This window comes from Hipposideros armiger, unplaced genomic scaffold (genome assembly GCF_001890085.2).
Source record: "Hipposideros armiger isolate ML-2016 unplaced genomic scaffold, ASM189008v1 scaffold_304, whole genome shotgun sequence".
Classification (NCBI taxonomy): Eukaryota; Metazoa; Chordata; class Mammalia; order Chiroptera; family Hipposideridae; genus Hipposideros; species Hipposideros armiger.
Window position 1 is genome coordinate 1383122 of NW_017731654.1, and position 11412 is coordinate 1394533.

Genomic DNA, 11412 nt, shown 5'->3' on the forward strand with positions numbered 1-11412 from the left:
TCTTTTTGTGAGAATTTCCTGCTATTTACATGCTAGGTAAAATCAGTTCTGTTCTCAGGTGAAAGTGCAGGTGCTGCTTTATGTTCAATTTTCATGTACTCGCCAATGATAGTGATACTGCGTCCTCCTCCCCCCACTGGAAATAGTGCTCAATATCATCTCAATATGGTGCATTCCATCTGTGTACTTTGTATAGGAAGCACTTTTATGTCTACTTGATTTTCTGGTTGCTTCCAACAGGGAAAGTTGGTAATCCTTCAGATAGGCTGAATATCTTATTTGGAAGTTGTAGCTTTCTTTTCAGTGTAATACAAAACTGTTTATGTTCTTTATGGTCTTTTCCCTTTTTTAAGAGAATTTTGCCTATAGAGGTAATTTGCATTAGGGGATTTCTGTGTCCCAGCCAAGTACCTTGCAAAAAATTTTTTTGACTACTTTTCTCCCTTACCAGCTTTTAACATTTTAAAAATCTACATATTGCCAAGGCATTACATTCAAAATTAAAACTAGTATTTGAGATTATAAGAGGATTTTCCATAAAATCACTTGATATCACTTTTGTACTTACAGAAAGAATGGAGGGAAGACAGAAATGGAGAATTCAAAAGGAAAGTTGCCCGCTGTGTAAGAAAAAGCCAAGAGACTGCTTTTGAGTGACATTTGTTTAACAGCTGTAACTTCACTTATTTCAGGGTAAGTTCACTTTTAAAGTCATGCTACTGTTTTGCCTTTTTATAAATGTCATATACATTTTTGGAAATTGTGATTTAGGTATTTGAATTGCTTGTTTTATTGACTTCATGTTTTAGTGGTAGCCAGTAATCTGCTGTTTCTCAACAGAAACAGTGTAACTTAACTTGCTTTTTCCTTTAGTAGATAGACCCTGTTGTTTTCAATTAGTTATTCTATGTTAAACTGGTTAGTATAGCAGTCCATTTCTTTTCTCTGATGGTAAAATTTCTAATAAAGTAATTATTTCTACAATTTCTTTCATTTTACCTTTGGTCGACCACTGCTGAACGCTGAAATTTCTTATATCTTCTCATACTGTATTATGTATGGTAAAGGATGACTTAAAATTTTATTTCCTAATTTTTTTAAAAGAAAGATTATATTTTATAATGTAGTGGCAAGAGCAGTAAACATCTATCTTTTTTGTTTTAAAAGGTTTTTATCTCCTTGTTCATTGATAGGACCAGTAGCAAGAATTTCCCTTGTATTGTATACCACCTGTCCACAAATTTATCTTAAGTCTAGCAAGGAGTCAAACATCGAAGGCACCTTCTCTTTAGAAAAAGACATGGTGTAGGTGAATTAACCAAACCTGTGACATTTAAGTTATTTGGTTTCTTTTTTAATTAAATATTTAAAAAAAAAACTATTTGTGACAGATAGCATCTAAAGGATCACAATTCATGATATATCCCTATACCTGCTACCTATTTTAGGAAAAAGAGCTTTACATTAACCTTTTACATCTCTGATATTCCCCTCTTCTACTCCCTCCTTTCCTCATATTCCCAATTCTGTTTACCATTGCTTTTCTTCATTTTATCAAGTTTGTATTTGTAACAATGTATTGCATGATTTCGAACTGTATATATGTGGAATTATAATGTATGCATTTTTGGTGCCTTTTATTATTCAATATTATACTCTTGAAATTGGTCTGTGTTATGTATGTATAGCTGTAATCTGTTTTCACTGTTTTGTAGTATTTCATTAGATAAATTACCTCTCTACCCTTGATTCTCATTGCAGTTATTTTCCAATTTGGGGTGGGTTTTTCTTAACTTGTTTGTTTTGCTTTGTTTTTACTATTATAGAGAATGTGGCTGTTCTTGTTTTTTGCTGCACATGTACTGTAAGAGTTTCCCTAGGGGTGTGTGCCTCGGGGTGGAATTGCTGAGTTAAGGGTGTATGCACATCACTTTGACTAGATAATGCCAAATTGTTTTCCAAAATGTTGCGCCTATTTATTGGGTTGTCGGAAAAGTCATGACACATTTTTGCAACGAGAAACAGAAAAAATACGTCATGACTTTTCCAACAACCCAATATATTCCTGATGGCAAGATTAAGAATGTCATTTGCTCCATATCCTTTCCAGCATTTGATATTATCAGATTTCTGCAAAATGTTTAATCTGGAAGGTATAAAATGACGCATCATTATGACATAATGTTCGTTGCCCTAATTACCAATGCAATTGCACATTGTTTCATGTGTTTGACCTTGACTTTTCCTCTGTGAAATGCCTGTTCTGGTCTTTGGACTATTTTTCTGTTAGGTTATTGATTTGTGTCCTTGTCATTCCACTTTGTTTATGGTATCTTTGGATGAACAGAGGTTCTTAATTTTAATGCAGTTTAATGTATTAGTCCTTTCTTTCCTGTATTACTTTTTGTGTCTTAGTGTCTTCCCTGCCATCAAAATGCTACTATATAGTATACTGTCTTCTGAAAGTTTTGTAGTTTTGCCTTCATATGTGTGTTGCATCCACCTGAAATTGATTGTTACATGGTGTGAGGTAGGAATTTCAACTTTACCTCCCACCATGCTGCCAATGTACAATTGTTAACTACATCATTTATTGACAAGTCCATCCTTTCACCACTGATAGGCAGTGTCGGTTATGTTATAAAATTACTTTTCCATGTATGTGTTGATCTGTTTATGACATTTCTATGTTTCATTGGTTGGCTGTCTACTCCTGAACCAGTATCACTATCTTAATTTTTATTATTTTTATAGTTAAATGTATCAAATGTGAAGGTGCAAATCAGAAGTAAAGCTTAAGCCTATGCACCACTCACTCTGTTTGCATATTTGATATCTAGTTTCTGAAAAGATTCATATCTTTTGTAACCTTTGCTGAAATTTAACCTTTCTGTTACCACTAGATTTAACAATAATAACCTTGCAGTCTTCAAATTATTTGTTTTTCACCATATTTTTTATATCAGTCCTGTTTATTTTTACTAATAATTGTCCTTATTTCAATATCATTACATCTGATACTTCCCTCGCATCTAGTCAGTGGTCCATGTCTTTTCCCTTCTTTTGTCTCTTGCTTTCCACCACCTTAGGTCAAGTTCTTTGCCTTAGTCTGCCAGTATTGAACATCTTTCATGCCTGCCTGCACTTCATCCTGGATATTTGTCCTGGATACAACTACCAAGTTAGTCTTTACAAAGCTCGGCTTGTTGCATTGGTTTTTTTTTTATGACAGTAATCTTAGGAACAACAGACACCCTCAAGGCTTGTTTTCCTTACGCCATTTTCCAGTCAGAAAAGGGCTTGGCGATAACAAAGAATTGAAGAGAACCAAAATAACAAATATTGAAGCCTAAGCTTTATGTGTGATTTTACCTTATAAACAGTGCTTCATAAATTTAGGAAATAACCAAGAATTTAATTATTGACCTTGATATATATTGCAAATAAAATAAATACTAATGAAGTGTCACAAATTTTGTAAGGGATTATATATTATCTCCTTTGCAAGTGGGATTAGAGTTAATTTATACTTGATCATAACACTCACATGTCTTTAAAGTTCTCTTATCAAGAAGATAGAGGCAAAAAATAATGTTGAATCAAAATACCTCATTGCATAGAATAGGTTAATTGAAAAACAATGTAATATACTGTTTATCATGAAACTAAATTAATAACTTACAATTAAAGAGTATGGAAGTAATAACTGGAAATTTTGACTAACATGGGTCAGCACTGTTCACACATTCATAACGAAGCATTCTTTAAAGTTACAAGTATTACAAAGACATTCAGCATGCATTATAACGGCTTTGCACTACTGTAAAAGGTGTGTTAGTTCAAGTCCTTGATAGAAGAGAATTTTAAATGAAATTAATACACTCAGTTTTGAATGATTAATTTTAGTTACTATTCTTAACTTATGTTACTGTTAAGCTCAGCCTTTTATGTAAAAAATTATAGCCCTTGACCTTGTGTTTTTCACAGATAAGAACTGAATAAAGGAATTATGTTAATAAGTTTGAATCTCCTCAGGAAGGTCCTTTGGCCTACCTATGAGCAGAAACAAACATTCTTTGGGAAACATTGATTCATGAGTAATTAATGCAGGCTTTAAAAAAATTTTTTTAAATTATAGTTTACATATCAATGCAGACTTCTTAAACTAGCATTTAAGTACCCAGTCTTATCTATTAGCTGGTCTTTAAAAGTTGCTGGTAGTTTCCTCCTGTGCTCATTTAGTTGCCCTCTTTCTGAAAAACATCTGACCATTCATTCAGCAAATATTTGAGTACCATCGGTGTGCCAGTTCCCATGCCAAGGGTCTGGAATGCGTCTTGTACTTGTTTTGGCCACTTGTTGAGATGAGGTTCCATCTCAAATTTTACTTTGTTTAAGAAGCAATTGCTTTTTATCTCCAAACAAATTCTTCCCTTCTGAAGCACTGTAATACTTAGAGTCTTAAATTTCAGTCGTATATGAATTTGTCTTACTCGTCTCATGAACTTGTCATACTCCTTTTGTTCCATGTGATTTGATGCACTTGGGAAATAAAAGCCTCAATAAGTACCAGTCATCTGTTTGGATTGCACTAAAAGTGAAATCATTTGAAAATTTGATTTCAAAAAGTCACATCAAAATCCATGACTTAACTAATGTCTTCTAAGAGTGGGTCTATGCTTGACTCATCTACCTGATGCACAGAGCATGTTATGCTATAGTATTGAGGTGTCCACATAATCTTTAAATGTCATTATCATTACATAATTTTTCTTAATGCTATATTTGCCAGCTAGCCTATTACTCAGACTCTTCTTAAAGATTAGCTTTTTTCATGGGTTGTCAGCATGCACTTTCTGAATATACTCAGTATCTTTAGTCATGTGATAGGATGTAGATGTGAAATAAAATCCACAATAAGCACTTGAAAAAATGTACAATCTATTTGGGTTGAATGAAAAGTAGATATAATTTAAAATGGTTTTAAAAATATCTATATCAAAATCCATAATTTATAATGCTTTCTAAAAATGGGATTACTACTGTTGATATACTTGACCCAGGCTTTCTTAATTTCACTTTTATTGCATTGTGGTAACAACACATAACTCAAATTTACTTAAGTTTTACGTGTATATTACAGTATAGTTAACTATATGCACATTGTGGTACAACAGATGTCTAGGTCTTTTTCATTTTGCGTGACTGAAACTCTAGACCCATTGAGCTACTATACTACTCTTCCATTTCCCCCTCTCCCCAGCCCCTGGCAACCATCATTCTTCTTCCTGTTTCTATGAGTTTGACTATTGTAGATACCACATAGAAGTGGAATTATGTAGTATTTGTCTCTTTATTTCACTTTTTCTTAGTGTTTATACCTTTTCCTATATAAGGATTATTAATAATAACCTTATCTATCTTCTAATTCAGGTGTGGGATGGTAAGAAGAGAGGAAAAAGGAAGAAACAAATTCTCCTTTTCCACAGATCAGCAGCATGGTCATGTTGATACCACTAGACAAGAGGACTCTGTCTTTTTGTTGTACATCAAGGCTAGAGAGATTGTATTAGGTTTTTTTGCCGTGTTACAAATTACCTAAAATTTAGTAGCTTAAAACATTTATTATCTCATAGTTTCCATAGGTCAGGAATCCGCATAGGACTTGTTGAATCTTCACGCTCTGGGTCCCTCATTATACTGCAGTCAAGGTGTTGGCTGGCACTGTAGTCATCTTATGGCCCAACTGTGGGTGCATCTGCTTCCAAGTTCACTCAAGTGGTTGTTGACAGAATTCAGTTCCTCACTGGCTATTGGCTGATGTCCTCCCTCGGTTCTTTGTCACGTGGGCCTCTACATACGTCAGCTCACAATATGGCATTTGGCCTCATCAGAGGGAAGAGGATAAGATAAGATGAGTTGGGTTGTAGTGGATTATGGTCTCCTGCCCAGGGGGAAGCAGTCTTACCCCAGCCGGCTGCAAATGCTGCTGGCTGATAACTCATAGCTGAGTTGCACTCTAGCAGTTGTCCTCAGCTTAAAGAAATGACTTGCCCAAGTTAGTTCCCTTTTCTGGGGGACACCTACATCCAGTGACTGGTTGATTTGGGGAAGGGATGGGTTTGTACAAAGGCTCGAACCACTGGCTCCCTGTTTTCAATTTGGGGATTCTGTGAAAGGCCATTCCAATGTGGGATTGACTGAGGCCTTTGTTTCAGCTGCCCTTTCAGTTAGCTCATCTTTTCCTTCTGCTTAATCCTGTTTTCCCTCACTCTTATTTTTGGAAGCACTTCCCAGTAAACCTTGTACAAATCTCTGTCTCAGAATCTGTTTCCTGGGGAACCTAACCCAGAATACTACTAGGCATTGTAACCCAGCACAATAAGATAAAAGACCTTCCTGCCTTACTTACCTAGTTGCAGATGGGTGTGCATAAATCTAAGAGAATTTCTCACAAATAGAAGTATATATGGCTCCATATATGTGGCTTCAGTTCCTCCAAAGCAGCCATATTCTCCCCCATTGCTTATTTGAGACCACATTTGGAATAAGTAATTATCACATGAGTACCACAACCTTGATGGGTTTCATATCCAGATCACTTACGGATTAGCCTCCGCGTCTCACCCACATCTCCTTAAAATAAGGCTCCTGAAATGTTGAGCCTTTCTGATCTCCTATGTTTCAATAAGATTACGAAGAAAAGTAAAAACTACCCAGTCTGATACAAGGACTTATCCATTCCACTCCCACTATTATGGTGATCTGTAGGGATTTTGTTGACTGAGGTAAGGAGGAAGATAAGCTACCTCCAGTAAGTTTTAAAACATAGTCTATTAGAACAAAATAAAGGAGACTAACAAGGTAGCAGTGGATTTGTTAGGCACAAATAACACATCCATAAAAGGAAAAAAAACCTGATAAATTTGGACATATCAGAACTGAAAACTTAAATATTATAACAAAACAAAATAAACAAAAACAAGTGGCAAACTGAGAAAAGATTGCTGTATAGCCAATATTCACGATTTCTATCTAGAATCTACAACCTGCTTCTGCAAATGAATAAGGAAAGTATCAGCACAAAAGAAAATGATATGAATAGATAACAAATAGAAATGGAAAGAAAGCAGATTGTCACATGTAACTCAGCTGCATTTGTAATCAGAAATACAGAGCTACAGGAAGATAACATCAGATCCATCAGATTGTCAAAAATCAAAATGTCCGAGAAACACAAATGTTGGTGAGGATTTGGGGAAACACTGAACTTGAAATATGACATAAGTGAAGTTGTCCTGTCATCACTGGAGAGCAATTTGGTAATATCTAGTCAGTTTGAAGTATGACTTAGATGTATAGGCTACAAGAACTCTAGCACATGTGTATAGTGAGATACATACAAGAAGATGCTTGCAGCATTGTGTGTGATTTAAAAAAGGCCCATCAGTAGAATTGATCAATTGTAAGTGATACAGTGAAATATAATCCAGCAGCTAAAATGTGCAATATAGACTTAGAGTTATATATAATCACACGATTAAATCTCAAAAACCACAATCTGAGTAGGAAAAGCAATTAGCAAAAATAAAAAGAACACAGAAATGAAAAGAACAATACCATTTATGTAAATTAAAAAGTAAAACCCACTATATTCACAGCTATATGGTAGATAAAAGTTTTTTTAAAACACAGGGACTTGAAGAAATACATAAAACTCTTAAAATTTGCAATAGTGTTTAACTTTAAGGAAGAAGAGGGGACTGGGAAACAAAGGAGCTTTGCCTTTTTTTTTTTTCAACTGTCAACATTTGGCTCATCATCTTACCTCTCCACAGAAAACTAAATAAGGATACCACGGACTGCCTATTTGCCACATCAAAGGTTTAATTTCAGTTTTGATTCTTAATCTCTGTAGCATTTGCCACTATTGATCACTCCTCTAGAAATACCTTCTACTCTTACCCATAAATGTCATGGCTTTAGGTTCCTTTTTCTAAATCTGACCGCTACCTTTAGCGTTTCTTCTACTCCTTTGCCTACCTCTTTATTGTTGCCCCTCTCTTTCTCTGCTCAATTCCCCATCTTCATCCCAAACTGCAGAAACAAAACAGGCATTACAAAAATTAGGCTCTCGCTGGCCCTTTAAAATCCGGGAGAGAGGGTGTAAATCTCGCGCCGGGCCATACCCATATCCGCAGCAGGTCTCCAAGGTGAACAGCCTCTGGCATGTTGGAACAATGTAGGTAAGGGAAGTCGGCAAGTCGGATCTGTAACTTCGGGATAAGGATTGGATCTAAAGGCTGGGTCGGTGGGGTTGGGGCGCGAATCTGGGCTGGGCGCGCGCCGCACTGGACGCGGCGCCGCCACCCCCGCCCCTCCACGCCGGGGGCACCCTTGCCAGGGCCCGCCCCCGCGGCCCTCATCCCCGCTCACAACCCCCCCCCCTTCGCGGGTTGGGAGGGGTGGGGGGCCCGTGGGCCCACGGGAGCCCGGACACCCGGGCGCCGATGGCGGCGGTGACTCTAGACGCGAGCCGGGCCCTTCCCGTGGATCGTCCCAGCTGCGGCGGGCATCGCGGCCGCACCCGGGGAGCCCGGCAAATGCTGGCCGCGCGCGGGGTGGGGGCGTCGGGCAGTGCGGGGGTCCGGCACGCCGGTTCCCCCCACCAGGTCCGCCTCCAGTCCGCGGTTCCGCGCAGCGCCTCCTTTCGGCCGGCGCCTAGCAGTCGACTTAGAACTGGTGCGGACCAGGGGAATCCGACTGTAATTAAAACAAAGCATCGCGAAGGCCCTTGGCGGGTGTTGACGCGATGTGATTTCTGCCCAGTGCTCTGAATGTCAAAGTGAAGAAATTCAATGGAGCGCGTGGGTTAAACGGCGTAACTATGACTCTTTTAAGGTAGCCAAATGCCTCGTCATCAAATTAGTGAGAAAAAAAATTTGGAATACATAATCTTATGTATAGAAGTTAAAATAAGTCATTTTCCCATCACAACCTCCCAGTTCTGTTCCCAAAAGTAACTACTGACAAGTTTAATCTTTCAGAAATCTGACTTTCCCCCCATACACACAAGTGTGATATACGTGTCTTTGTGTTTAGCATTGTCTTTTGATTTTTTGCTAGCTCAGTAATATATATTTGCTTCCTTTTTAACAGTTGGTTATTATTAAGGATTAAGATTTATATCTTGGGTTAAGAGCTCACTCAATAGTGTGAGCTCTGAGCAAGAGGGTTCCTGGTTCAATTCCCAGCCCTAGCTGAGCTGCCAACAGGTGGCAGGATGGCTCAGCTAGGGGGAAAAAAAAAAGATTTATATCTTGAAATGAGAAGTAACACCAAGAACAGATGGCCCTGAGCTCATTTCTGTTCTTGTCAATGAATATTTGTTAATTGCTTGCCATTTGCAAAGGCACTGTTCTCCTGGGAAAGGAGGGAATATATGTAGGGAGTACTATAGATATATTATCCTGCCCAATAAAGAGCTGTTCATCTAGCCAGTTAGAACAGGCATTAAAAAAAAAAAAAGTTAAACCACATTAAGAGCAGTAGTGGGAGTAGAAGTCAGCACAGGACTAAATACTGAATGGTTAGGACAGAGATTAGACATAAGGCTGCTGGTGAGATTGGAAGTCTCCAGAGTAAAGATGAAGATTCATTTGGTGTAGACAGTAGTACTTAATAGAGCCAAGGAGAGCACCATGTACAATTTCCACATTGAGGGGACAGAAGAAAGAAACAGAAACAGACACGCGGGCTGGTTGGTCATAAGAGAGCTAGGCGAGGGAGGCGTTGCCGACCTCAGAAAGGAAGTGGGTGTGGATGGTCACCAATGCCATGACATGAGAAAAAGAGTTAAGTATAGTCAGTTTGGGGGGTGAGGAACTAATGGATTGGTGATGGGGGGAGAGTTGTCTAGTAAGTATACTGAGTGGGACTGTAGGATGAATTGGAATTTTTAGAAGCGTCTGTGTGAAAGTAATGGGAGAAACTTCCTTGATACTAAGCTATTTATCTCATGGACTGCTTCTACTTAAGAGTGGTTGAGATTATTGGACCACTTACATCTCAGTGAGGAATTACTTTTATTATTGTCTATAACATCAAAAGTGGTTTTTATTTGGAAGCACACTTGTCTGCTTTGTATTTTTCAGGTCTTTTAAAAAGATTAAGTTGTGTAGCCACATAGAAAATGAATGATTTGATTCTAATTTTAAAAATAAATGGAACAAGATACTTACATTCTTTAGAGGTGAACCATCTCCAAATGTGTAAGTCAGGAACATTTAAGAGAAGGTTTGAAGTGAAAAAACAGATACTTAAATTATTTCATAAAGACATACAATTGATATAATTTCAATTGATATAAAAAGTGTGATTTTTTTAGTTAGATATATTTTGAGTTAGAAAAGGAATATGCTTATAAAAATGTAAGTGGCTGTTTCAGGTCAGGCCATTTCTTTACACTGTTACACAGGTAATTCTTTTTCACATTTATCTTTCTAGAGAAAAGAAGGACAGACTTGCTTTTTTCTGTACTGAGGCCATTTCTCTGTTTAGAATAAATTTTATTCAAAAGGGGGGGGGATAGATTTTTCTGTTCCTGCTAAAAGGAAGCTAATGCTATTTAAAGCTGGGTTCTCACATTAAAAGGCTGGGTTGTCTGATTTTACATATTTAATGACTTTCATCGGTCAGTCCTCACTGGAGTATTTTTCTTTAAAAACCTCACACAGTTTTTAAATGATTATTTTGTGGCCCTAAAATTTCTTGTTCATATCACAGAGGAATGTTAACAATGCCCAAGCTTTTTGAGCCCTGAGAGATTAATTGGCCAGAGATTAATTTGAGTGTGATGTCTTTGGGAAAAACATTCAAGTAATATTACCTGAAAGTTACCTGTTCATAACGATGTCTCTTGAGTTTCAGTATATGTCTTTAGATTTCCTAATAAAATAATGTGTGCACATATGTGTATCTGGGTGCAAATGGTAGAGCTGGATTCTGGTGAAGGGGATACAATCATATTTGGTACGTTCAGTGCTTTGCTAGGGACCATTTAGATTGGTTGGTACAACCCCTTTGGAGAGAAAGTTAGCAGTTCTGCTCAGGAGCTGGCTTAGGGAGGTGGGAGGTAGTCTATGTTAGGGAAATAGGCACATGTAGGGCCACAGATAGGCCCACAGCTTTCTTTCCACCCACAACAGAGCTTTGGTGTGGTTGAATCTGGGTGATTGTAAGATTGCTAAATCAGGCCAGCCGAGTGGTGCGTTGGTTAAGAGTTGGCTTGGGAAGCCAGCTCTGAGCAGCTGGGCCCCGGTTCAGATCCCACATGAGGGCCAGTGACGCTGTGCCCTCTACAGCTAAGATGGTGCACAACAGCTTGACCTGGAGCTGGGCTGCCGTGAGTCG

The 11412-nt window shown here is 37.9% G+C and overlaps 1 protein-coding gene across 5 annotated transcripts in view; it reads left to right on the forward strand.

The window, feature by feature from the left end:
• Positions 1–11412, forward strand: part of UBE2G1 (ubiquitin conjugating enzyme E2 G1) — a 125381-nt gene that overhangs the window by 111469 nt on the left and 2500 nt on the right. For 4 of the 5 annotated variants that reach the window (XM_019659874.1, XM_019659871.1, XM_019659872.1 and 1 more), the window contains one exon: positions 571–693. In XM_019659874.1, the coding sequence (XP_019515419.1) occupies positions 571–657 (87 nt within the window). In that variant the 3' untranslated portion in view covers positions 658–693. Of the gene's footprint in view, positions 1–570; positions 694–3089; positions 3182–11412 lie in introns of all 5 variants that reach the window. The other variant, XR_002125946.1, reaches the window with a different exon arrangement.